Source organism: Anarhichas minor, unplaced genomic scaffold (assembly GCF_050575085.1).
Source record: "Anarhichas minor isolate MPS153535 unplaced genomic scaffold, ASM5057508v1 ptg000114l, whole genome shotgun sequence".
Taxonomy (NCBI): domain Eukaryota; kingdom Metazoa; phylum Chordata; class Actinopteri; order Perciformes; family Anarhichadidae; genus Anarhichas; species Anarhichas minor.
Genome location: NW_027466560.1, coordinates 567,501 through 595,452, shown reverse-complemented (window position 1 = coordinate 595,452; position 27,952 = coordinate 567,501). Strand labels below are relative to the sequence as shown.

The 27,952-nt window shown below is 44.2% G+C and overlaps 2 protein-coding genes across 2 annotated transcripts in view; one reads left to right on the top strand and one right to left on the bottom strand.

Annotated features, from left to right (window-relative positions):
- Nucleotides 1-4,082: 4,082 nt before the first annotated feature.
- ier2b (immediate early response 2b) lies at nt 4,083-5,651 on the top strand. The gene has a single exon (XM_076083011.1). The coding sequence runs from the start codon at nt 4,264-4,266 to the stop codon at nt 4,819-4,821; it is 558 nt and encodes a 185-aa protein (XP_075939126.1). The 5' UTR covers nt 4,083-4,263; the 3' UTR covers nt 4,822-5,651.
- A 17,044-nt stretch (nt 5,652-22,695) lies between these two features.
- cacna1ab (calcium channel, voltage-dependent, P/Q type, alpha 1A subunit, b) overlaps nt 22,696-27,952 on the bottom strand; it is a 110,884-nt gene continuing 105,627 nt past the window's right edge. Inside the window, exons 49-51 of the mRNA XM_076083010.1 lie at nt 25,818-26,019; nt 24,036-24,277; nt 22,696-23,424 (exon numbers count right to left, since the gene is read on the bottom strand). Coding sequence (XP_075939125.1) covers nt 22,696-23,424; nt 24,036-24,277; nt 25,818-26,019 — 1,173 coding nt within the window. The remainder of the gene's footprint in view (nt 23,425-24,035; nt 24,278-25,817; nt 26,020-27,952) is intronic.

Here is a 27,952-nt window from a genome sequence, read left to right as displayed (position 1 = left end):
CTGTCACGTCATTTGTCCCCTGAATAAACGCCAATTTTAACTTTTCTGGGTGTTAATGGGTTTTTTTGTGCAGTGTGAAACGATCTCTAAATGTTCAGGTACTTTTTTCTTAAAACACCAAAAGATTATTATCATTTCCCCCTTAATGTGTCACTTGTTTAATCTCTGCTGCTCATCGACTGTCCAGCTCAGCTGACTGCAGATCTGCCTCGGTGGAAAGTTTGAGTCATTTTATGAAACACTGTGATGTCGAAAGGAAAAATGTCCTCCGCTGGAACATAACAAAGTCTGAAATGAACCGAGGCACAACAAAAGAAAACTGGCCCAGTGTCAACAAGCAGGAGGAAACAGTCAGAGAAGTGTTGAGGCTATAAATAGACACCCTGACCCGTTCCCCAATGATGCCTTCAAGTGCTCCTTGTAAGGATGACCTACTTTCATCTTTGGATTGTCACAAATACAGCATGCTGCTAAATGCATTCAGTCCAGAATGATGAATTAAAAAAGAAGCTTCTTCTTGGTTTGCTGTTGTTTTATATTTACAGGGGAAGTTACATGTAGCTGCTTTAAGAGGAGAAACACGTCATGACGTTGATTGATAGCGAACGATGCCAGGATGCAAAACAAAAAACACAACAAACAATTAAACAGGCTCATCCGCTTTAACCAGCAGTCTACACTCGGTGCTCTCAAACCTGTGAAACACGACCAAAGACCCACGGACTCACTCAAACCTGTGAAACACTACCAAAGACCCACGGACACACTCAAACCTGTTAAACACTATCAAAGACCCACGGACTCACTCAAACCTGTGAAACACTACCAAAGACCCACGGACACACTCAAACCTGTGAAACACTACCAAAGACCCACGGACACACTCAAACCTGTGAAACACTACCAAAGACCCACGGACACACTCAAACCTGTGAAACACTGTTCACATTTAAAATGTGGAGCTACTCGCAACCAAAATATAGTAATATGAGACATTGTTGATGAAGAAATATTGATTGGAGCAGCTTTAAACTACACAACAATAATGTGACACTGTCACCAAATAACTTGATGTTTACTGTGATTCATTACACATCCTTAGAAACCTTAGAAATTAATGAAAACAAATGTTTTTTACAGAAATACATCTAGAAATATATATTTTTTAATTCTCTGTGAAAATGGTCGGTATACACGATTGTAGGTGAGGAGCAAAAACTTGCAGGCACACTGTTGTGGTCCTTTAAAGTCTCTTAATCTGCGTTATAAACACCATAAATTGTCACATAATGGTTATATAATGTGAATTGTGTCAACAGTCTCCAAGCTCTCTGCCTGTTAAGTAATATTTTGGCAACTGGGTCATTTCCCGGTCCTACCAACCAGTGTTTGTACTACAGAGAGAAATACTGTAGGTCGTGAGTGAACCAGCAGGCCCCACCCTCTGGTCTGCACACACACACACACACACAGTTACACACACACACACACACAGTCACACACTCCACCGCCCATTTGGCCTTGGGCAGAGGCAGTGTTAAGTGTAATCACACACATAACACTCTCACCATGGAGACCAGTTGGGTACAGACCTGAAGGGAAGTCACATGTAGTTGTTTTTTCTTTGCTTATGAAGCGCTCGGCTCGCTGAACGACACAATAGGCGAAAAATAACTCAGTTTATGTCTCACACGCTCTCCTTTAATGCAGATTATGATGAGTGTGTGCATGTGAGGTTTGGCCATAAAGCTCAAGCGTCTATGTTTGGTATTTCTGATTTGACAATTCAGTTTATGTAATTAAAATATGCAATTAAGGGTAAAACGCCCGGCTGGAATCAGATTTTGAAAGCCGTTTTCATATGTCAGAACATTTTGAGCTGCTTTTCCAAACATTTCAGGGCAGCAGGTCCTTTTTTTGTGTCATTATTTAGTTTTTTAAACCGTTTTTAAGCCTGCAGACGCAGTGTGACATCTTGGCATAGTTGCTGCTCAGACATTTGGTGTCCATTACGGTGTTTAGTGTTTTCTGGTGCTCGCGTCACGTGGGAGGGAACAGTAATGTGGTTTCCATGGTCACGTCTGGCGTGTTTTTACAGCATCTGACAGCTCGTGGGGGGGCTACTTATGACGAGTGTAATTTGCACACTGAATGAATAGTTATCCAGCATGGGGCGGCACTTCTATGACAGGCGCAGTTATGATCAGAAGTGGGGTCATTTTTGGGAACTTTGGCTGATTAGAGTGTTAATAATAGTAATATTTTTGTATCACCACAAAGTCAGAAATCCCTTTTCTCTAATTCCCACTTATCTTGTGATGAAATACAGATGTGGCTACTTCACATGTTGCATGTAAAACATAGTTCCGCCCTCAACGCTCCATCACTTTGCTTGCTGTCCATTAAACAAATGGAGGAGGAGCCGGACATAAATATTTTCAAATATATATATATTTTTATCCCCATGAGGGAAATTTAGTATGAGCTATATTTAAAAATATATTTTATAGGACTTGTCCTATGTTATTATTACACCCTGCATGAACAATGAATGTCAATGAGAACTGTCCATTTAAAAAAAAAAATCATAATAAAAGCTAAACCTAAAAAACACATTGCAAATAAGTCAAACTTAGGTTTATATCGGTGTGCAGAAATAAAATAATGTACAAGACCAATTAGTCCAAAATGTTCTTTTTTAATACAGTCGTAAAGTTTTGTGTTTAAAAAAGATTTCACATCATTAAAAGACAAGTAAGAAGACCGACGGACCGCATGCGCGTCAATCTAAAATGTTTACATTTCCCATCTGTACTTGAAAGCCTCATCACGGTGCTCGCTGCCGTTTGACCTCAGTCGCGCGGCTCTGTTTGGTAACCTAATTGTTTTCACCGGCGACAACTCCATATATGGTGCAGAGATGACGCCATCGCCGCTGTTCCCGGGTGCATCGGGGAGAGGACGCGGAGGGAGGGAGGGCTGTGGTTGCGCGTTCGCGTCACGGCTTTTCCGCTGTGCGCGTCCCCAGGAGGAGGAGGAGGAGGGGCGGGGGGGGGGGGGGGGGGGGGGGGTTACTACCGGATGGACCATATATGGAGTCCGAGCGTGCGAGTGAGTGACGTGGTGTGTTTGTGAGAAAGAGAGAGAGACTCCCGAGGAACTGGAGACACGTTTCCTTCTCCCACGCAGATCTCAAAGTGCTGCTGCAGCTTTTCAGCAGAATGTAAACAGTGACCGTCACGATCTCACTCCACATTCTCACTCCTCACATTCTCACTCGGTGACTGTAACACTGCAACACTTCCCCAAACACCGCGCAGTAAATCGAACCACTTCCTTGTTATCGTGAAAGTCTATTTTAGGACAGAAATGTGACTTCGTTGTAGAATCTCTCACATAAAACTAGCTTTTAATAAAGAAAGTGTATTATCTTTAATAAACGGTACCTTACAATATATCATGTATTTTGACACTTGATTTACAGAATCTATTTCAGAAAATGGTGTTTATCATCTCGACATGTTGTCTTCTATAGAAATCCGTTGTTTGATTGACACTGAGTCTGTGAATGTAACAGCTGTGTCTCTCCTGGAATAAAACATGCGCTATAAATGAGGTTTTGTCCGCTTGCTTGCGGCTAATAATCTTGATGTAAGCGTCGTTTCATGGTGCAAATTAAATAAGACATGCATAGTCATTTGTGTATAAGATAAGACGAATAACCGGAGATTAACGCCAATAACAAGAACACAAACATCTCTCATGTTGATAAAGCAAATAACGAAAAGAGGATGGAATTGAGGGGAGATAATAAAAATAAATATATTTGTATCTAATCGCTAGAAATGTAGCGAGAAATGACTTGCAGTTGAAGCAGATGATCTAAATAATAAAATAGATCAACTGTGGGAAAAACGGTAGACGGAACAGATGGTGTGTGTGTGTGTGTGTGTGTGTGTGTGTGTGTGTGTGTGAGTGTGTGTGTGCGCGCGCACGCGCTGCAGCTACAGCAGGTGTGGGCGGCGCCTGATTGTCACTTACTGAGGAATGAAGTCCGTGTTACGTCAAAGAGGAAATAAAACGCCACCCCTCTACTTCTACGCTCTCATTTCTCTGAGTACCAGCACCAGCGAAGAGCTGAAAAATAGATTAGAAACTAGAAACTGAACTCAGGACAGATACAGCTCGTCTGCTCGTTGAGCCTTTGGTGAAAGTGCCAAAACAACTGTGCGTAATTACGCATACAAAAATAAAGAAAGAACAATGAGTGCCACGACCGCTATGGAAGTGAACGCCGAAGCCAGACGGATCCTGGCCGTGTCGATAAGCAAGCTGTACGCCTCCAGGACCCAGAGAGGCGGACTGAGACTCCACCGGAGCCTTCTGCTCTCCATGGTCATGAGGTCCGCCCGGGACATCTACCACTCCTCCCGGGAGAGCGAGGAGCTGTGGGGCGCGCAGCCGACATCGGAGGAGCCGATGGAGATCGGCTCCTGCTCGGGGGAACAAACCGTGCTGCCGGAGCCTCAGCCCGAGCCCCAGCCGGCGATGATCTCCGCCGAGCCGCCCTCGGAGGAGCCGGACAGCGAGGACGAAGGGTGTGATGGGGAAACCGCGGAGGACAAAGAGAACATGAGCCCGACGAAGCAGTCCAGGAAACGCCGGGGCAAGGCGTCGGCGGCGCCCGACTTCCTCCCAAGCAAGAGGGCGAGGCTGGAGCCCGGCGAGGAGAGGCACGCGGCGCTGCCGGGCAGCTGTCGCGCCGGGGCCGGGGAGTCCCTGATCGCGTTGTCTCTAAATCGGGTTATACCCGCTTTTTGAACAGACGGAGAAAATGAGCCTCCAATTGGACTTTGGAGTGGACTGATTCTGAACTCCTCGTAAACCTACAAGGGGCGGGTTGACCCCCCCCCCCCCACCGTTGGCGCACCAAGGAGCTGACCTACACCGGCGGTCCCGGGACCGAGGGATTTACCGGGACCATGGTGCGAGCTCTCTGGTCGATCTGAGTGGGCCTGCCGGGCTATAGGCGATGCCTCCTGCCCCCCCCCCTCCGCTACAGAGCAGAGAAGAAAACATGCAGGCCCGAAGAGAGAGCTGCACGGGCCGGAAAGTTTGAGGAAGAAACCGAAGGGGGAAGTTGCTGTTTGATGATTCACCTTCCAAACAAGTGACTGTTGCTGACTCAAAAGTGTGTGCGCGTGTGAATCAGCAGAGAGTGATATGAGTCAAAAAAAAAAAAAAAACACACACACACACACACACACACACACACACACACACACACACACAACGAGGACTTGAGGGAATTTCCTGCCTTCATACCGGGGTATCAGGCCTGATAGAGGAAGGACAGTTGGGGCAGACTCGCTGCCACACACACACACACACACACACACACACACACACACATGCATTCAGCTGCTGCTGTGGACTTGATGAATCAATACTACTGCTATAGGGGACATGTCCTGACCTGTGTTCACATGGTGCTTTGAGGCTGTCCACGTGGTGTCGGAAGTCATTTTGTGTGTTTTTATGTCAATCAAATGTTCAGACCTGTGAAAAAAATATTACCTCACATTCCAAGCTGCTTTTGTTTTTTTGAATTAAAGGTGTAAATATTTGTAATAAACACATTGTAAAGGGTACTCAGTTGTGCTGCTCTCTTTGTACACGCGCACACACACACACACACACACACACACACACACCACAGTGGCATCTTATTTCCAAATTAAAGGGCTATTGGTCTATATTAGGCCACGGTTCACAGGGTCAATCCTCTATTAGAGGGAGCAAGTTGGTACAACCCAGCGCCGTGTCTGGCTTGCCACCACTAATCTCATGCTTACAGTGAGGCACGCACACACACACACATTCAAACAAACAAACAAACAACACACACACACACTTGAGTCCGGGGTCGTACCGTTTCCTGTGGATTACGACAGAACTGTGACTCACATGCTTCCCTCCCAGCGTGACCTGACACTGATTCAGAGAGGGATAATAAAAACAGAGATGTTACGCAACCTTGCCGGGGGCCAAAACACTTTGTGTTGAACAACGCAGCAGGTAGTGTTTATAGCCCGGGGGCCTCTTCGTCTTCGTCATCGTCATTAGAAGCAGCAGCAGCTTCCTGACAGCTGACTTACTGGCAGGTGATGTTGATCCGGTTGTTCTGGTCGCTCTGGTTTTCATCCACATCCTGATCATCGTTCAGGTGAGACACCGTACAGAGAAAAACACAGCTCTGCATCGACTTCTTTCAGATTAATGGAAAGAAAACATCCTAAATACATATTTACTTTGTGTATTTAAGTCTGTAGATTTCTTCTAAATTCCCCAAAAGTTACCATTAGAGAATGCCTCGTTTGCATATTTAAATATAACATTTCTGAAAACTTGTAATATGTGAGGAATTTAAGTTTAAACTATTCCTAAGTATGTTTAATAGCAAACCAAAAAGCATAGTCATTAGATGTATTGAACGATGAAGGAGATTAGATGAAGTGTAGGAGAGTGAGGGTTTGCAGGATACGTCCAGATGAGCCAGCAGAGGCACCGGCATCAGGAAGGAAACAGGAAATGGTCACGTAAAGACATGCTGGCTTCAGAGGAGGCTGGACCGTCGGGTCAGAGGGCAAGGAGGAGTCCGAGGGAGGTCAGCCAATCACTGAGCTGATACGGGACAGGTTAAAGACATTAAAGACAGTGTTTCTCGAGAGAATCTTCAGACCTCGTGATTTTCGTTGTACAGCTAACCGGATTTCGTCGGACTGTTGGGTGAAAACTCATTTGGTCTCTGCTCCTTGGAACATATTTCTATCGAAGTGTAATTCGGTTTGTAACTGTTTTGGCTTCTGTTAGATGTTAAATACTTTTGATTATAACTTGAACCAGCTGATTTTTGGCGCTGCTTTGCTGACGGAACACGGAGCAGAGCGGTGGGGCGGCCTTCCATTGTCTGCGAGAGTCTGGACCCCAACAAATACAAAACATAATCATCTTAATGTGAGTAATGAAGTGGTGAAGTTTCATGGTGATATCTATGAGTTCATGCTTTGACCCTAGAGTCTTCTTCTAAATTTATTTATTTATTTTTTATTCGACCGAACAATATTACCGTAAATCAAATACGTCAAATTGTGTAATAGTGTGAAAACACGAGGCCTCCAGAGTATCTGAAACAATCCCAAGACAAAGTCCACCTCTGAGCCAACGTGGACAACACGTCCTAAAGATGACATCACGTCCACTGCTGCTCATTAACAGAACGTCTCCATGGGAACTGAGCAAACGCTGTCAGCTGATGAGCCGTGATGACGGACAGTAAACGTTACATCACCGCCACCCTGGAGCTCTGTGGACACGCTCACAGGTCTGTCTTTTCCTTTTACGTCTGCTGCTCTCGTCTGTTACCGTGAGTAACTGTAGAGACGTTGAGGCGATAACGTGCTTCATCAGCTGCTTCTGTGGTTCCTTCTGTCTTATCAGTTCTTCCTCAACATGCCGTCATCTTCACTGTCAATCAATCTGCCGATTCATTTCCAATCAATCACTTTAATGAATCAGTTAAAGAACTGAAAATGATGTCAATCAAGAATTCCCAGAGCCCGAGATGATGCCTTCAAATGTCTTATTTTGTCCGACCATGAATCCAAAACCCAAAGATATTCAAATTACAACTATGTATATATAAATATATATATATATATATATAAATATATATATATATATATATTTTATATAAGACTGGAAGCAAATCTTCTAATTTGAGAAGCTGGAACCATTTTCCGTAATTTCTTTCACTATGTTTTAGAACTCATCAATAATCAACTAACTTGCTATATTCATACATTATCATTATCACAAATAAGAAAAACAATTCAGAAAAAATAAACAGAATCTTGACCCGGTGACCCCGGAGATGTTTTCTCTTTTCCAGGTCGGGAGCCGCTGACGTGAAGCGCGTCATGTTTGTGTTCTGGTGTTGTTTTCACACATCTGAGGCTCAGCAGCTGTTAATAATAACATCTCATATCCACGCAGCGTATGAAAGTATACGCATAAACCCGCGGATGAGAGTTTTATCATCGTGACCCTGATCTCACTGGCTTATCATAAAAAAATACAAAAACAAATGTGGGTCATGCATGTGTTTTCATTTATCAAACTTATATATAATATAAATCCTCTTAAAGCAGCAATAATTATTCACCCAGAGAGGATTTGAGGCTGTAACTCTGTTTATCATTCTGAAAAACGATGATTTAAGTAAAAGAAAATTGAAAACACGGTAATTTGTTTTGCTAATAAAGACAATGACACTTATTAATGCAAATAGTTTCAGTGAAATGACATGTGAGCTGAGTTTTGGATGACAGAAATCTCTTTTTGTCATCATCCCTCTTAATGTTTAGACCACTCTGTGGGACGAAGAAGTAAAATCAATCTGCAGCATTGTCCTCGTTTGAACCGCACGCCGTTCTGTCTCAGAGGACGTCTGCATCGATCTCGTCCACGCCTCGGCTGCTCAGAGGAGACGAGTGTCTGAGAGCTGCAAGCTATCCACCGACGTCGGTACATAATGTTCCACGCAGCCACTCCGATGACAAAGCAACTCATCCTTGGACGGCACACGGGCTCAAATCACACAGAATTACCGGCCTCTTTCTATTTACCAATGTCCTACATGCTGAATAGACTTTGTATCTCAGAGACGTGAGGTTTGGATTCATTATTTTGTTAATCAATTTGCAGGCTTGTTCTATTAACGTCGCGCTTTAAAGAGGCTCTAATAGAGCCAGAGGTGCAAATCTTCCTTTCAAGAAAACTGATTGTTTTGTTCCTTTTATTTCAGCTTCACCAAGTAAATCTGATGTACGATGTTAAAAAAACAACAATCTCAAGGACCGATGAGTCTCTGTTCTGTGTTACCGTCTCTTTCTTTACACGTGGCCTGTGACTGGACTGCTATTATACAGTTATTACTGCTTTATAACACAGTTATTCTCCGTGTGTTATTTTGGCCTTTAAAGTGACAGTTCACCCCTAAATTAAACAACAACAACATGTGTTTCTTCCTACTTGCAGTGACGTCTATCAATCCAGATTGTTTTGGTGCGAGTTGCATAGTTTTGGAGATGTCTGCCTTCTCTCCAATAGAGTGGCACTTTATGGCACTTTATGGCACGTTATGGCGCTTTATGGCGCTTTATGGCACTTTATGGCACTTGTGGTGCTCAAAGCGCCAAAAAAAAACAATGTTTGAAAATGAAACTGCTCACAAAAAGGTGTGTGGATTATCTTGAGTTGCTGGTCATGGTTTCTGGAGAGAGGCATCGCTGTGGAGTTGTTCTATTGTAACTTGTTGGCGCACAGATAAATGTTGGATTGTATTTTTTAGTTTGGCGGGAAACTTTTGTTGACTTTTAAACGGTCAACAAAACTCTGTTTATATCATTTTTACATTTCATGTTTTGGGGTGTTTGAAGTTGTGGAAAATTGTGTATTTTTTCACTAAGATGTGTGAACTGTCGGGACTTTTTGGGGACTATTTTCAGCTGTGGATGAATCCACATTTGGTGCCGTGGTGAGTATTTATGTATATATGTGTGTGTGTGTGTGTGTGTGTGTGTTCACAGCAACAAAGGTTTTAATAGTTTTTGGACAACAATGGAGCTCTAAAGCACAGAGGGATTCACGTATATCACGCGTTTGGAAACACACACAATGCTTGATAGTAAGATCAGTTCATTGTTGGTGTTTGATGGGATTTGATGCATAGTGGGGGAAACAGTATTGTTTAACATTTCCAGCTGCACAAATGTGTTGGGGACACGGTTTCAGTGATGGATTCTCCGGAGCAATCCTGCACCATTATGGGCATATATATATATGTGTGTGTGTGTGTGTGTGTGTGTGTGTGGCAACCTGATTAAGATGCAGAGTGCAGAGGCCAGACAGTCACGGTGACGTGGAGCTCGAACAGCTCAGAGCTAAAAAAAGACCAGCGCAGGAAACGTCTTCACACAGGATGCATGCATCGACCGGCGCGCCCGCCTGTGATGTGAGGCAGAGACACCGAGCGGCCAATCAGAGCGAGGCAGTCGTGTTGCGGATGCATATGTGTCATTGCGTGTGTCTCCATTATGATGAGTGTAAATCGATATTTTACTGGATTAAATAACACATAAATGTATATTACACATTTTTTTATATTAAAGGAATACTTTAATAACTAAAAGAGACAAAGCATGAATAATTTAAGATCAATTTAAATCTTAATATATTCATAAAATAATGATCTCCACAATAATGCAAACATTCAAACTAGAGTAAAATAATTTCAAATTTATGGCAAACACATAATCCTGAATCTTCCAGACATTTTAGCGTAAAGAGATATTAAATAAAAAGACTTTAATAATAACAGGTCCATCTTTGACTGTTTAACTTTCTCTACAGTGAAGGAAGTAACGACTGTTGGTGGAGGCATCACCCAATCATAATTGACATATTGGCAATTGACTGACACGCATTTAAACAAGGAAAGTAAAAGCTCTTTAAAAAACACAACATTAAATATGCTCAGGCTGAAATATATTCATCTGAGGGGAGTAAGAATTAAAAGCCCCTCTGATGCTCTGAAACAGTCATTTAATAAATACACAAACCATCCTCCGGTTCTGATCATTTGTATACGTAATAACCTTACATATGGACTATATTTGATGTGGTTGTCATTATATGTATGTCCTTTGACTAAAGTACATATCTGTAATGACCTTAAGATATTTACAATGTATCAGTTAATAACTCCAAATACAAGAAGATCAGAGTGTTTCAGTGAGGACGTCATGCTCCGCTGTGATTCGCTTAGAGAGTGGCTCATCTGATTCTCTTGAAATGAAAAGAAATGAATGTGTTGTTTCTCTGTGTGTGTGTGTGTTTTTTTAATCATTTCGATGATCACATGTCAGGAGGCTGTGAACACATGACCTCACGCCCTCTCACAGCACCGACTCTGTGTGGCTAATAGAGACGTTTCATTACAGCAGAGGACTGACTGTGAATGTGAATGAGGAAGAATGCCTGCATGTGTCCTTGTGTGTGTGTGTGTGTGTGTGAGTGTGTGTGTGTGTGTGTATGTGTGAGTGTGTGAATGTGTGTGTGTGGCAGCAGCAGAGACAGGAAGTGATGCGTTGATGCCGGCGGGCAACAGAATGTGTAGGAGGGTCTATTTTAAGACTCAGCTGCAGGAGGACAGAGCTGTCCAGTACATCTGGCTTTGTGTGACTGTGTGTGTGTGACTGTGTGTGTGTGTGTGTGTGTGTGTGTGTGTGTGTGTCATGATGCAGTGGGAAGGCTAATGGCTAGAGGTGATGCTTTTAGTGTTTTTAAACGTCCTTAAAGCCCACAGATAATTGCATCTTTTCACAAAAATTAGGACATAATTCTTTTTTTAGCCTCTTTAGGTGTCAGTCAAATGACACATCAGAGTTTTGTATGTGAGGAAGAAGGGAGACGGACAAACAGACAGACAAACAGACGGACAAACAGACGGACGGACAGAGAGGAGGAAGGATGTGAGGAGGAGGAGGAGGAGGAGGGCAGGACGAGGCATTCAAAGAGAGGAAGGGGGAAAGAGAGGAGGAGGAGGGATGTCAATAAAGATGTGACCACACAGGGAGGGGAATGTGTAGGACACAGCAAAAAGGTTGTGTGTGTGTGTGTGTGTGTGTGTGTCGGTGACGTAGTGTAGTGTCGGATGTAGACGGAGAGGAGGAGGAGGAAGAGGGAGGCAGACCGAGGACACTCGGTGAGGAGGCGTTGGATTCCAACCAATTTTTTTGGATTATTAAAACCTAAATGACCACTGATGTTCAATTGTGTGTGGGGAAGCTGCCAAAACTGTCAGAAATAAAAACAGTAATTTTATGTAATCTGCAGTGACAGGAGAAGTATTCACATCCTTTAAACGTTTGACATACCGTAAACATTTGTGTATAAAATTTCTGCAATGGAAAATGATATTCTGGCAAAAGTTAACAAGTAAACAAACTGTACAAACCTGTAATCAACATTTTAATATTGGAGGAGGTTCACGTGCTACTGATCATTTCATATAAAGTTTAATCCCTAAGAATGAATCATATTTCATGACTTTAAAATATATATTTCGTAAACAATACCTGCAGCCGTCCAACCTCCATCCTCCTACAATCATGATTCCTGTGCTGGAAAACACTTTGTGTCCCCAGGTTCTCCAGTCGGTGTCGTTTAGTTTAACGTACACAAACAGTTGTGATATGTACAACGTGAGCACGACAGAACATAAAGACTGAGGACACAGGAGCCTCTACGAGACAGGGCCACAGGATCAGGAAGTAAGTTATGACTCAACTCTGTTGATAGTGTTCCGCAACAGACTCTTCCACAGAATCAAATTATGTATAACAGACTGTTTGGGCTTTTTTTGGCACCTTTGGTGTTCCTGTTGAAATGCAGAAGGAGAAAGATGCACTGGAGCAGTTGAATGACTTCGACAGTAGAGTTCAACAGAGAGCTGCAGTGATGACGCGTTTTTTTTTGTAGTCCAACCCCCAGAAGTTAGCATCACGTTAGTCTATAAAGCTAACGTTAGGCTATAAAGCTAACATTAGTCTAGAAAGTTAACATTAGTCTATAAAGCTAACATTAGTCTATAAAGTTAACATTAGGCTATAAAGCTAACATTAGGCTATAAAGCTAACATTAGTCTAGAAAGTTAACATTAGGCTATAAAGCTAACATTAGGCTATAAAGCTAACGTTAGGCTATAAAGCTAACGTTAGGCTATAAAGCTAACATTAGGCTATAAAGCTAACATTAGGCTATAAAGCTAACGTTAGGCTATAAAGGAACTCCACCACGGTCACATGACTTCACGTCTCCACCACTAAGCTAAAGGAGGACTAGTGTTCTCGTGACGATGTTTAGTCTTCTCATTTACACTTCTTAGCAACCGCCTAATTTAAGACGCGTAAAAGCTTCTAACAGGTTTTTATTGACAGTTTGTGTTAACCACAGATCTTATTTCAGGCGTCAAACCAAAAACACATTTAAAAAATAGGTCGACTTTGAGAGGAGGGAACAGAAAGTGCTCTTTGAAGCCGGTGCCAGGAGACCGTTTAGCTTAGCTTAGCATAAAGACATGTAAACGGGAGGAAGCAGCTCCTCTGACACTTACCAATTCAACACATTATATATCTTGTTCAATCCTCACAAAACCCGATGGTGGAAAAATGCCATCGCCGTGAGATTGCATTCAGCGGAGACTCAGAAGTTCATATGACATTTGGTTCCAAGAAAGCGAATATGGCTGTTTCACAAAATCCTTGAAACAAACTTTCCTTTTTTTTTTTTTTTACCTGTAATCGGACTATGAAAATGTCTGATTTTGTGTAATCTGGCTACTCAATTGTGTTACTGCGTGTAGTGTTGCAGGGTGCAGGATCAATAAAGCGGACAAGAAGATGGGTAGAATGCATTCTCTCTGGTTTATTCAGGTTCTTTAGGAAGAGTTCTGTTTGAAATTACAAAATGCACTGGTAGAAACAGCAGAGATAGATAGAGAAAGAAACAGAGGGAGAGAAGGAGATGGTCAGAGAAAGAGAGAAAGAGAGAGGGAAGGGATTTCATATCCGGAATAAACAGGAATAACATCACCAGATTCAGGTTCAGGCAGCTCTTTACTCTCAAAGGGGTTGTTTTCATCAAGGAAACGTTTTCTATTCCTTCTCCCCCGTTTTAAAATCATTTTTCTATTTTTTTTATGTTAGTTAAAGTGTTATCTATCCTTGTTTCCCCCCCACATTTTTTTCCCCCGTGAAATAACTGGCAAATATAACAAACAAACATTCTTTGATTTCATCACCAAAGTCATTTCCATTTTTTTTTATCAGGATGATTTTTATTTTCACATTTTTTTTTTTTTTTGGTCAGGTTTTTTTTCTTTTTTTGTTTTTAAAAATAGAAGAAAAAAAGAAACACATTGCTCTTAAAAACATCTATCTATATATATTTTTACATATATATACTTTTTTCTTTATATTTATTTATTTTTTTAATTCCTGAAGTTGACTTGTTACCCCACATAGTGGCATGCACATTGCACATGCAAATCTGTAATTAAATACTTCTCTTTTATCTTAAATTGCCATGTATGTTTATTTTTTTTCTCTTTTTTTCCCCCCAACTTGCTGAGTGAATCCTGTATGGTTTTCTACTGTGGCACTGGTTTCTACTGGGTCCGATGGGTTGCATGGCGATGAGATGGGTGGTTGACGGTTGCTTCGGAGAGTTTTCCCAATGCATCTCTGCACCGGCAATTAAACGATATTTAACCCTTTGTAGCTAGTTTTTACCACTGGATGGTGGACGGCTCAGTATTGATTTAGTTTTTTTTAAACATGGGTTTAAGAAAGAAATGTCTCTAATCTTCTACTAAAGTTCACGGGATTGGAATCTAATTATTTGGACACCTCAATCTTGACTTCTATCAAATGATAGGTTACCAATAAACGGGCTAATGGTTCATTTCGGCCTTTGCAAACCTAAACCAATCAAGCAATAAAAAGCCAAATGAGTAAAATGTGTCCATTTTTGTTGCAGTGAACTGTAGATGTGTCACTTTCCCCTGTTTTGTTCAAGGATCGTCCAAAATCTACTCCGACTGATCACAAGAAAAACACAACAAATGTTTTGACGGTCAGAGAAGAATAATGAAATCCGAGCTACAAAAGGTTAAAAAAACAATCCTCGGGATGTTTTGGGAGAGATCGGCCTCCAGCGTTCTGGGACGCTGACGTCAACGCGTGAGGACAGATCTTCTGGAAGCAACCTGTCTCCACTGGGTTTGATGGTGATGGAAATGAATGGAGGAGAGAGAGAGATGGATGGAAACAGAGAGAGAGAGAGAGAGAGAGAGAGGGACCTTGGGGGTTTCTATCGCGACAGCAGGAGACACTTTTACTCACGTCTCTGAGGAATCAATTTACTGTAAATCAGCACTGAGTCCGGCAAGTATCTGAGGTAAAGAACGTTGATAACGTGCACAAACATGAATACGTCATTCCTCACATTACACCGGCCCTTTAATTAACAGTATTAGCAAAGAGCACCCGTTAGCGGCAGGCTAGCCGCTGCGTTTTGTGTGCGCAAAAAATTCGGAACTTTCTGAGCGTGAGTCCCGTTGATGCTCTCTCAAACATTTTCGATGTTGCATTGGATGTTTCAGGTAATCGTTGTTCACGCTTCTGCTCAGCACCAAAACGTCGGACAAAGTGAACTAGCTAGATAAACATCAGATGGTTTAGACCAAAACAGAGCTAAAAGGAGCATCTATAATACTTTAATGTATCAGGTTGGACACAAACACAACTCAAAAATGAATGCTAATGTTGCTCTGTGTCTGTGTCAGTTGCTGACTGTTAGCTAACGTTTTAGCAATAGGCTAAGCACTGTTTAAAGGACCATTGTGCAGGATTGAGCAGCGAAGTTGCAGATTACAATACCTTTCCAAGCGTGTTGGAAAACTACGGTGGCCTTCAGGTTTTTTACTATATTAACATCATGCTGTATTGAAGAAGACTTGAAACTAGAGATTGAGACCATGAACTCATGTTTACAATGTTTACTGAGGTAATAAATCAAGAGAGAAGTAGAGTCATTTTCTCATAGACTTCTATACAACCAGAGGAGTCGCCCCCTGGTGGACACTAGAGAGAATGCAGGTTTTAAGACACTTCCTCATCGGCTTCACTCGGCAGAACCGGAGGTTGCCGTACGTGTTTGGTTTGTCCTCTCTGGGCTACTGTAGCAACATGGCGGTGTGTCAGTCTACCTATATAGGCTAATATAACAACAATACTTAGTTTCAGGGGATTATACACTAATAAGACATATAAAACGAATATTATATTCAGTTTCTGCTGATAGAACCCTCTAAATCCTACACACTGCTCCTTTAAGGTGATTATTCAAAGGTGAGTTTTTAACTTTTCGTGGATTAGTGCAGCTTTAAACATGCTGTATTTTATGCGATAAGTAATTTCAGAGAACAAATTATTAACTCGAGTGAATAAATTATAGATTATTGTGCAGAAATCATCAAGGAATTCACCCCCAAATACCCGCCGGACTCCATAAAGAACCGAAGACGAACACAAAGACTCAGACAGACGTTCACAGACAAAGCACACCCACACATGTGAGCATGAACTCAGTCAGCCTTCACTGCATTCACAGACATTCACAATGAGTGGCAACGACAGCTCAATCCCACCACCTTGTGTCTGCGAATGGTATTACACGAGGAAAGAAGGAAGAAAAGCAGATGAACACGATGAGTTTTTCCAGAAAGTTTATGGATTATATACACAAGAATTACTGAGCCAAAATGTACAATACAGTGGGAGAGAATGGGTGAGAGAAATGACATGAGTATCTACTGAGCCCCCCCCCCCATCCCCCTTGTCTAACCCCCCACACGTCCTGGCTCAATTTAAGTGATCCCAGAGGAAGGTGAGGAGTGGGCGAGGGAGGAGGGAGGATGAAGGTGGCGACGAGGACATTATGATCTCAGATGCGTGCCGTGATTGTCTCAGAGGGAGAAATCATCGTGTCCTGTACAGTGTAAGGCACTGAGGGTGACCTACTGTAGCTGATGTTGTCAGGACACGTGCACACACACACACACGCACGCACACACACAGTGCAGGTCCACTCACTCACATAGCGCCCATTTACATACACACACACACACACTTAGTGCTGTAACGATTAGTCGATTAATTGATTAAATCACGGAATATAAAACAATAACAATATTGATAATCGACGGATTAATTCATTTATTAACCAAAAAAGCCAAACAAGTGCTTTTCTTCTTTTTGATATCATTCATTTTTGTCATTTGATTCAGAAAATGTGATGTTTATTGTTATTTATCTATTTATATACAGATAAATAGCAGCTTTATGGTAATATAGTTACATAGATGCACCTTTCTGTGCATTTATCTAATTATTTGTAACTTGTCATATGCACTTTCATTTAAGCGTGCTTACTTCATCATTTTTTGTTTTTGTTTTAATTATATTTTATTTTACTTGACAGAAGAAATTTAAGAAAAAAGTTAATTCTATCTGCATCTTATTGGAAATCAAATACACAAACGTGCAAGTTTAGCTCAACAGCTAATGCACCAAAAACAGCGAAATTATACTAATTAAATAAAATAACCTATTATTCATAAAAATAAATAGCCGGAATAATTAATAATAACAACAAATAATCAGTTTCAGCCCTGAATACATTCAAATACCACTCAAAACACCTGCACACACCTGCACACAGACATCAACACACACACACACACACACACACACACACACACACACACACACACACACACACACACACACACATAGAGTAAATGTCTCCCTGTCGCAGCAGTTACCCCGCTCCCCCCCCCTCACAGTGGGCGGGGTGACGGTGACAAAATGGCGTCTGAGCATGAGGATGAGGATGAGCCCGAAAAGTGGTCCAGTGCCATTGTGAAATTGTGTGTTAACATCACTACGACCTCTGCTGCTGCTGCCCCCCCCCCCCCACACACACACACATCATTACGATCTCTCTCGTTGCCTCTTGACCCCCCCCCCCCCCCGCCCCCCCCGCTCTTGACCCCCCCCCTACACACACACGCATGCACACATCTAGTGCTGTACAAAGGGGAGACCACGGCGTGGCTTCAGCTACATAAGCACAACTTTTGGCAGCACTACTGTACATTAAAACCCACTGTAGTTTGTGTTTTTTTTGACTGTTTTTTTTTAAAGAGAGCCCTTATTCGTGTTTTTTGTCGACGCGTTGCCTCACGACTGACCCACTGACACAATTTCACAGCCGACTGAGTGGATGGTTTGGTGCGTTTTTTTGTTAGTTTTTCCTTCGTCCCGTAACGAAGAACAAAAGAAGACTGATGGGTGACGGGAGCCGGAGGTGAGGACACAGACAGCAGATGTGGGGAGAAGCGATGACTTAGCAAAAACCTTGCAATGCAACCCCCCCCCCCCCCCCTTACCCCGTTCAAAACAACAACAACAACAAAAAAATCTAAAACGAAAGATCAGATGTTCAGATGTTTTTTCTTCTTCTTTTTTCCAAAGAATGGGATTTGATCTCGGGAAAAGCACACACACACACACACACACACACACACACACACACACACACACACACACACACACAAGGGCAGTGTTGTGTGTCGGCCATTTTGGATCCGCTGTTACAATTCTGGACAAGCGAGTGGTGTCGTGGAGCCAAAATGGATTATTTATTTATTTTCCTGCCCGTGCGTCAACACGCATCGGCAGCGTGTTGGTGTTGGTGTGTCGGCAGGCTGCTGATTGGGGACGTGATGGGCGGGGGGGGGGGGGGGGGGGGGGGGGTCAGAGTGTGTAATGTAGGGTTAGTAAAAGGAGAGAGGAGGGGGGTCAACATTACAACGTCTGACGCCACGCCAGGTAAAACCATACAATAACTCAATCCGAGGCCTGCTTGGTTCGTAGCTCTTCCCACACATTGTCTAACTATCTAGCTACCTAACTCTAGAGGGACCTGAGAAGTAACCGCCGCTTTGCACCTCCGTAAACCTCTCACTACACCGGCCAAAACTGGACCCACGACATGTCTGGGATGGACGCAAAATGCCACGCCTGACAAAGGGGGGGGGGGTGAAGCCAACAGGGCTAGCTTACTTGCTAGCAGCATCCGGTACACCAAGTCTTTAAAAGTCAAAACAAACGAGGCTCGGGTTCAAACTGTGTGGAACTCTTTTTTTTTTTTTGGCATGTTTGAGTTTTTGTTGTTGTTGAAGTGATTACGCCCAAACCGGATGTGATTTTTATTTTCCCTGCATCGAAGTGTAGACTCTTGGCTATTTCCTCACCACGGCCCACGTCCCCACATCTCCTTGTCTCTATGCTAGCACGGGGAGCCGGTGGGACTCTTAAGGCGTAGTTTGGTTGATCTCAACTACTACAGAGGGTAAAGGGAGGCGGGGGAGGCAGATGGGAATAAGGAGGGGGTGACGAATGTGACTCTGATACAGAAGGCACTGTGGCTCTGTAGGGTTTTTTGGGGGGGGAAGCGTCCCCAACGTGCCGTGAACCTCATTTGATGGGAGGTGTGGGCAGAGGGGTTTCGGGTTTGCGCCCTTCGACTCCCGCCGAACGAATAAACAATCAACAAAACCAAAACCCCCGTCCCTTATCCCCATCTGCACTACGCTATGCTCGACTACTAGGTCTGGAGGCAACACATTTCGGGAGATGAGGGAGTAAAATGGGGAGGGGAAAGGGTGATCTGGACAAAGGTACATGAGAGAAAAAGGTGTGTCACTGTGTGTGTCAAGAGACGTGTGCAAACGTGGGTGTCGATCTTTCACAATTTTCTCCCAACCTCCCGGTTCATTAGTCCCTTTTTTCAACGGTACCACAGCGTCGCAGCTTCTCCTCCAAAATACAAACAGAGAGGACGCTTATGAGGTCTGCATAGAGTCAAAACACGAGGACTGGGGGGGGTCGTCTTCTGGCATAACGCGACTGTGATAGCAAACAGCGCAAGGTTTTTCAAGAGTAGCTAGATCGTCAACCGTGTCATGAGCATGAACGGTGTGCAAAATAAATAAATATCTGAAACTTTAAACTCTGTCTGTTATCTATAACTACATCTACCGATATTCTATCTAGATTTATACGTAGCTTATCATCTATATTCATCTATACTTTATCAAGTTATTGAATATTCAATAAATGCTGTCCCTCATAACAATAAGGATGAAACTATTAGTCCTAAGTGTTTCTGTCCTGCAGCGTGTCTTCAAGCTGAAGGAACAGATGTCAAAAGCAAATGGACAGAAAAAGAACAGGATTGATGAGAGAGGAGAGGTCGGTGGATACTGACGTGGGTTTTGGCAGAGGAGGTTTCAGCTTTGCTACAACCTCATATCGGGGATTTGGTGGCTGTTCTCTGGTTATCCAGACCTGAGCGAAGGGGGTTGGACGGGTGTAGGGGGGGGGGGTCAGCATTGGCACAGACAGGCAGACAGAAGGACTGGGGCCGACACACGGACAGATATGGCGTCTCTCAGGCTGCATCCATGTTTCCCCGACTAGGACTTGACTTCATCTATACAAAGATATAAGAGACGGGTACAAGAGGAGGTTTCACTCCAGGTCTAGAAAAACAGGATGTAGCCCGGAGGCTGTCCTGTAGAGGGGGAAGGCAGAAGGGCGGATAATGTGCGCTGATAACTGCCCCCTGGTGGCAACAAAAAAAGAAGAGAACAACGCCACCTAATACTGACACCAACACTGTACCACCAATACTGTGCTGTCACTGCCGGCAACCGGTCGCACTACAAAGCTACAGAGCCAGACGGAGGGGAAAAGATTGAGATTCGTGGGTTTTTTTTTTGGCTGCAAGTTGAAGAAATCAACCTCGGTAGAACTTCAGTAACACTTGGCTCGTCTGGAACCTCTGCAGTGTAAAATGCAGACGAACTCTTCCACATTCTCGACGATCTGGTCTACCCCCCCCCCCCCCCTCCACAAGAGTTCTGACCCCGTGAATCACTGCGAGCCAGCTAGCCGAAGCTCCCCGCTGACCGCTAACCTCCACCGTTCTGAAGAGAGAGCGTGTCTTAAGAGTTGCGTTACAACACGCAACGCCGCTGAGTGAGCGTTTCCCCGAGCCGTCGTTGCCGCGTCACGTCGCCGGAAGGCATCAGGAACCCGGTAAACGTCGTTGGACGCGGGGGATTTTAAAAAACATAACAGATGTAAATAAGATGGACATAGCATACTTAAACTCCAAACAGCATGACAACAAATCTACAGCAACAGTTCCATCAATCAGCATCATCATCATTGTCATCGTCATTTTGCATTGACATTGATATCATTATTCATCATTAACAATAATAAATCAAGTGTGGTGGAAGCCCGCTTCTCTCCGCTCTTTCTCCCTCTCGTCTCTCAAGCACGACAGGAAACTTTAACGTGATACTGCAGCGTCTCCCGTCTTTTTAACAGTTCGTAGCTTTTTATCGGACAAAACGGACGAACGTCAAAAGCCCATTTTTTTCGGTTGAAAACTAAACGAAAACTTACATTTGAGATTTAGGAGAGCGAGAGCGAGAGAGTCTGAAAGAAGAGGACTTCTTTTGTAAACCTAAATGCAAAGTTTCCTACAAAGACCCCAGGTCCCACCCACACCAGTTAGATCTCCTCTCTAGTATGTATTTAATCGATCATGCAGGCTTCCATCAAATTTTGGACTCCAAAAAAGATCAAAAGGAGGCTGAGCGAATGCAACAGAAGAACCAAGCTCCAATGTCCGAAGAAGAACAAGAAGGAGAAGTAATCGATAGTAATCGAAGAAATACTGAAGAAATTAGTCTTTTTCCCCATCCCTCCTTTCCTCTCCTCCGCCCCACTCAACCGTGCGATGTCATTTCCTGTCAGGTCATCCCTTAGCCTTCTTCGCCGGGTCGTGTAACCGAGGAGGAAGGGGCATGACGAAGTGTCCGACTCCCTTCTCAAGTTACCTGAGGCCCACCCTAACCAATAGCGCACTCGAACAGGAAGTGAGCCCACACGTGCCCCGCCCCCCCTCCCACCGCCTCCCCTGCACTACCACCACCGCTGGACAGGAAGTGATGTCACACCAGTTCCGTCAGCATTAAGTGAGTCTTTAACAGTAAACAGAGATGATAAAACTCATCAAATATCAGCCAGCGCTGTGATTGGCTGGTTTTTGCAGTATAGGCGGAGCTTCCTGGTTCTGTCCCTTGGAAAGGAAAAAGGTCAAAGATAAAGTGGTTGTTCTCCCATTTTTTCTTTTCATTGTTTGTCATGTAAAGTTTCATTTTGTTCTTCATTGTTCAAGTTTGATTTTCTGGAGGCATAGCTTGGCATGTAAGGGTTAGGGGGTCCTGGCTTTGTGTTAAATCATTTTTCTTAAAACGTATCTGTTCGAGGAGCAGAGTCGAAGCAGTGGACTCTGCGACTCATTTTCAGGCTCTTTACGTGAGCAGACCGGCCAGCGACAGATCTGCACACGTCTGACAAAACTAACCAATCAAGCGACAGTCTGGGGAGAAGCGTTTTTAGGCCTCGTGAACCGCGATCATCCCCGGCCGTTTTTGCATGCTCCTCCCTTCGCTTTTTTTTTTCCTGTTCCCACACCTCTCTCTTCCTCCTTCAGCCTGGCCTTGCTGGTCAGGCATAGAATTCTGGGAAGTGTAGTTCTGAGAGAGGCAGAGGTAAACCGTGCCCCGGGCCTTGCCATAGTTGTCTTAGCTGTCTCTTTTTTTCATTTTTATCCACGTGCTGCTCTGTCACTGATTTGAGTCTGACACAAAATCTGTAAAAGGCTAATTGCAGCACCTGCGCCCCCCTCCCCCTCCGCTCGTTTCCTCTCATTTAGAGTCCGAGGGGTGAGTGTAGAGGGTTTGGAGGGCGTCCAACCCCCTTCTCACCACCTCTGCTTTATTAAAAGTCTACGAATCCGAGGCCAGAGCACCGGAGGCTGCTATTATTCCCCTCTCCTGCCCTTATCCCTCGCTCCCTGTGGTTGCTAGCACCAGTCGTCCTCGTCCGTCTCACTAAAAGGTTCATGCAGGCCCTTGCGGGGCCCTCGGGCATGGGGGGGCCGGTGCTGGGGATGGGGGGGCACTCCAGGTGGCCCCCGCCGGTGCGGGGAAGGGGAGGACGAGCGGTAGCCATTAGGCACCCTGCGTGGATGCGGGTGAGGGGGCGGAGGGGGCCCGTGGCGGGCAGTCCTGGGTGAGCGTGGGTGCGGGTGAGGATTTCCCCCATGTGGGTGCGGGTTGCCGTGGGAGAGGCTTTGCTCGTAGGCGGGGGGCTCATGGTGCCGCTCGTACTCGTAGTCGCGCTCGTAGAAGGGCCCGTCTCCCTCCAGGCTGTCCCCAGGCGGAGGCCCGCTCCAGCGGCCTTGGTGAGGGGACCTGGGCGAGCCGTGGAGGGGCGAGCGCGGGGACTGGTGCCGAGGGGAGCGCGGCGAACCGTGCCGGGACGCGGAGCCCCCGTGCTGGGGAGAGACCTGGCGTGACGGGGGTCGGTGGTGGTAGCCTCTGTCGTGGTCTGGTGGGGAGAAGTGTCGGGGGGAGGGCGAGCGCAGTCGGCCCGGCCCTGGGGGGCCGTAGCTGGGCTTGCGGACGGTGGGGGAGTAGGTGACATGTGGACGGGGAACAGCAGGGGTCTGGGGCAGCTGGCGACGGCCTCTCCGCGGAGTGCTGGTCCCCGAGGTGGAGGGGACCGGGCTGCCACTCACCGAACTACTGCCCTACAGCAAAATGTAAACAAGGAAAATCAAAACGCACCACAACAACAACACCAAGACCAGAATAGAGAAGAGTGGAGATAGACAGATAGAAAGGTAGGTAGGTAGGTAGGTAGGTAGATAAACACCATTGAAAATCATCCAAAAACATAGTGATGAGGCAAAAAATTTACACCAAGAAGCCACACGTCACATTGAAGAAAAATGGACAGAAAGAGAGAAACAGTGATAAAGAAAAAAGCATAACACAAAAAAGAGAGATTGATATCCATAAGTAGGTGTATGACTTTGTGTGAACTCTTACTGGATAAAATAACTGCTGTTGTGGTGAGTGCGAAAAGGCAGAGGTTAAAGATCACTTCATGAATAATGACTGAAGTGTGACCTGCTGTGACTACAAGAGTATAATGTGACTAGGATGTGGAGTACCACTGTCAGTGCGGAGGTACTCGCAATGACAGCACAGAACATCCTCAAAGCTATTTATCCAACCTGTAAAAAGCTTTATATAAGGTCATCTACTTATATGGAAATTAAGACAGAACAGGAAAGAAGATATCGGACAGTATGCTCTCTCTAATCTTGGCTTTGATCTCAGTGTCTCTGGAGCCCACCTGTCTGTGTCCCCGTCCATCGGGCCCCTCGCTGGGCGAGCGGGACCATTGGCGGTCGTGGGGATGCCTGTGGGGGTAGTCGTGTCTGTCGGGGCCGTAGCGCTCCTTGTCCATGGAGCTGTGGTGGTGGTGGTGGTGGTGATGGTGGTGGCGACGGTCCTTGGTCCGGCCGCGGTCCCGCTCGCCCTCCTTGGGTGGGAGGTCGCCCGACTGCGTGGTGGTGCTGAGGTCTGTGCCCAGACCTAGCGAGGAGATGTCTCAGTTTACATTTGTATAAACAAGGGCCACTCGAGGAGAGGTCATACGAATTAAGATTACGACATCACCCTCAAGTTACTATGGTAGTCAGCCATTTTGAAAAGCAAGTCAGAGGTGATTTTTAATTCAAATGAGAACAAACTCGTCATCTGAAAGCTGGGAACCTGAAGATTCACTTTTCATCAGTTGTTCTGCCAAAATTGGGCTCATTGGATTCACAAGAGTCTCAGCTTTTCAGTAGTATTTGTGCAATTTCAAGACTTTTTTGGGACCCCATTATGCAGAAATATGCAAATACACCATTTTCAAAACAGGCAAAAAGAACACATTTATACTGCACGCAAAGTTTTTGTCCCCAAGCTCCATGAAGTTAGCATGAAACTGGCACCTTGAGGTGAAAGGTCAAGGGACCCCTTCTGAAATTGTCCACGCCAGTTTTTTCCATCGACAGACTTTAGACTTTAAACTTAAATTTGTTTTCATTTTCAAGGCAGCTGGATTCTCGCGATGTCACAGTTAGCATGATATGCTAACTTGGTGGTAATGGATTCATTACGTCGTCTAGTTTTACATAATACCAATATCTTCACTCTGGGTGAAATGTGTTGTGCTTGTACGTGCAGTCAAATGTAGAGCAGAGAAAACGACTTCAAAACACCGTCGTCACGACTGAGAGAGTCCTCTCCATCAGATCAGAGAGCTCTCCAAATATAAAGAGCAGTTAGAGTTAAACTGGGCCGGCCTGGTTGCATTAGTTTTACAGGCTCATAGCACAAAATTTGCACTCGCAATTAGCGATGAAGTGGACAATGTTCCTTTTCAAGGACTTCTTTGTGCCGAGACTTGACTCGCAGACATTTCAGTGAAACTCCGCTCTCGTAGCTCAATAAATGCACAGATCGCTCTTAACCGCTACCGAGTTGCCCTTGACTGTAAAGCAACGCTGTGGGCTGCAACTATGGCAACGTTACATCATCACTTGATGTCTAATGCCTCTCTGTTCGTAAAAATATATAAAAATGGTGTGTTAAACTCCAAATTCTCCATCATTTCTCAACAGAAGGACGAACATTTCTTATCAGTCACATGTTTTATGTCCTAAAGCATCCCCTGCTTTATGGTCTGTTTGACTCTAAATGGACCATAACTTACTAAATGAACATCATGCTGTATTGAAGAAGACTTGAAACTAGAGATTGAGACCATAAACTCATGTTTACAATGTTTACTGAGGTAATAAATCAAGAGAGAAGTAGAGTCATTTTCTCATAGACTTCTATACAACCAGAGGAGTCGCCCCCTGGTGGACACTAGAGAGAATGCAGCTTTAAAGACACTTCAGCATTGGCTTCACTCTGCAGAACCGGAGGTTACCGCCTGGTTTTAACGCACACACTTAGCAAGCTAACAGTGATTCCACCAATACTTTTTAAGTGATCTTGTCGTGGATTAAAGTGTTGAATAATCGCAATCCCTGCAAATGTCGCTGCTCAAAGGTTTCGATGTCCGCTCTGAGCGACTCACCCGTGTCAGCGTCGGTGTATCTGGTGAGGGAGCGCTGCGAGGCCCGGTGACTCCTGTCCCTGTGTCTGCGACCTGCTCCGTGTCTCCCCTCCTCGGACACCACCCTCTCCAGGGAGTAGTCGTCCAGCCTCACGCCCCGGCCCGTGCGCCCGTGGACCAGGCTGGAGGTGGAGCGACGCATCGGACTGGTGTCGGTGATGGTCTGGGAGGAGGTGAAGGGGAGAGCAGAGAGGGAGATACAGAAAGGGAGAAGGACAGGCAGATGGGAAGAACATAAGGTTGGAGAGGAGGTGATGAGATGATGAGAGAAAAAGAAGGAAAGAAAGTGAGATTTAATGCATTCTGACTGTTCGACACTCAACACTCGCTGAGCTGCATGTGGTTGACTGTCTGTCAGTGCATTCCTGTGTGTATCTGTGCAAATTGAATGACAATATGTGACTTGGGTCAAACAGCAGTACCAAATAAGTCGGGTTGTGGTTAACCACACTAGGACACGAAGGTTACATTTTGTTTTGAACATTTTGGCTCTGCACACTTCTGATCTGAAGCACTATTTGACCCATCTTAAAATCATTCATCAGCTTATGGTATTTGCATTAAAGTAGCTTGACCCATACTACCTGAGATCCCTGACTACCAAGCCTCTGACAAGCACATATAATAACATGCTTCTTCACCAAAAACATGGGGGGGCAGACAAGATAAACGGGGAACTGACAGGGAGAGAAGAAAGGGGCTAGAGAGACAGAGAGCAAGCATGAAGGAGGGCCATAAGAACCATGCCTCACATGCACCCACTGGACTTTTCCAAATGGCAGCCATGTTTCATTCAGCTCACGGTCAAGTACATCATCAGACCAGCAAAGAACATCGGGTGTTTGACGCCGAAGACATTACTGTTATTTTTCATCACAGTCTAAAATTCTATTTAAAAAAATAAATACTCAAAAAGAATCTGATAAGCACATTTCCAGCACTATAGAAGTGTTTAATATCTGATTAGTAGATTTAAATCTCACTGGTTTAATGTCAACAATTTATAAACATAATCTTACTCCACTTCCTAACTGAATTTATTTCAATATCTGTCGTTATTTTATTTCTTATTCTGCTCATCACAGAAATATTTAAAGAGTTTTAAATCTTTATTTGTGCCTGCTTGTCTTGTATACGTAGGGATTGTTTGTCCAACAGTATGACATGAATGAAATATGGCAGCTAGGTGGATAAGGTAAAATGACATTCCATAACCTTTGAGTCTGGTCAGAATGCTCTGCAAGAACCCAACAGAAAAATCACACCGGATTGACCGACACAAAGATTTTAACGTAAGTGGGATGCTCTAAGTTTCACTGTAATAAATTCTGCTGTTAGGGTCAAAGAATATTAGTTCTGCTGACTTTATGGTTACGGTTGGAGTTTGATTCCATATTATACCGTATAAATACGTTTTTACCATTGACAAAAAAATGTTTTTTTGCCATATAATTAACATTAAAATACCACATAAATACAGTTTCTGCCATGAAATAAGACGGCGTTTTACTGTGAAACGTTAGTGGGCTAAAGACACTGCCTTGCGTTGCCCCCACAGAATAAATGAACGACTGCGGCATTATTATAAAATATACCGTTAGTTGCTCTAACTAGAGCCACAAAGTAAACATCATTCTGTTGACATTACAAACAGAACAACGACAAAGCGCCTGATAACCGTGTTAACTGAAGACTCATAGTGACGGACAGATGTTTAACTTTACATAAACCAATTTTAAAAACATAACCGTCTGTGTTTATAATCGGCAACCATTTACGTACTACGAGCAATCACGGACGCATTCGGCTGAAAGTCACCAGTTAGCAGAAATGGCTCTTTGAACCCGTCTAGTACTGTGTGTGTGTGTGTGTGAATATAAGAGTAGTGTACTTGTTTGAATATTAATAAACCTGTTTGTGACCGTTTTTTTGCATCATGAAACCTCTAATAACGTGTAAACAGTAAAAGCATATCATATAAAGGAACTGGCTCCAGGTAACGTCTACATCTAGATTTTGTTGCTGGGTTCATTATCAGGCTCTTCTGACCAGGACAGGCCCCCTGCTGACACTCTGAACCCCCCCCCCCCCAACCC

What these genes read in the sequence shown, in the direction of transcription:
- ier2b (XM_076083011.1), top strand. Translation starts at nt 4,264, where the DNA reads ATGAGTGCCACGACCGCTATGGAAGTGAACGCCGAAGCCAGACGGATC.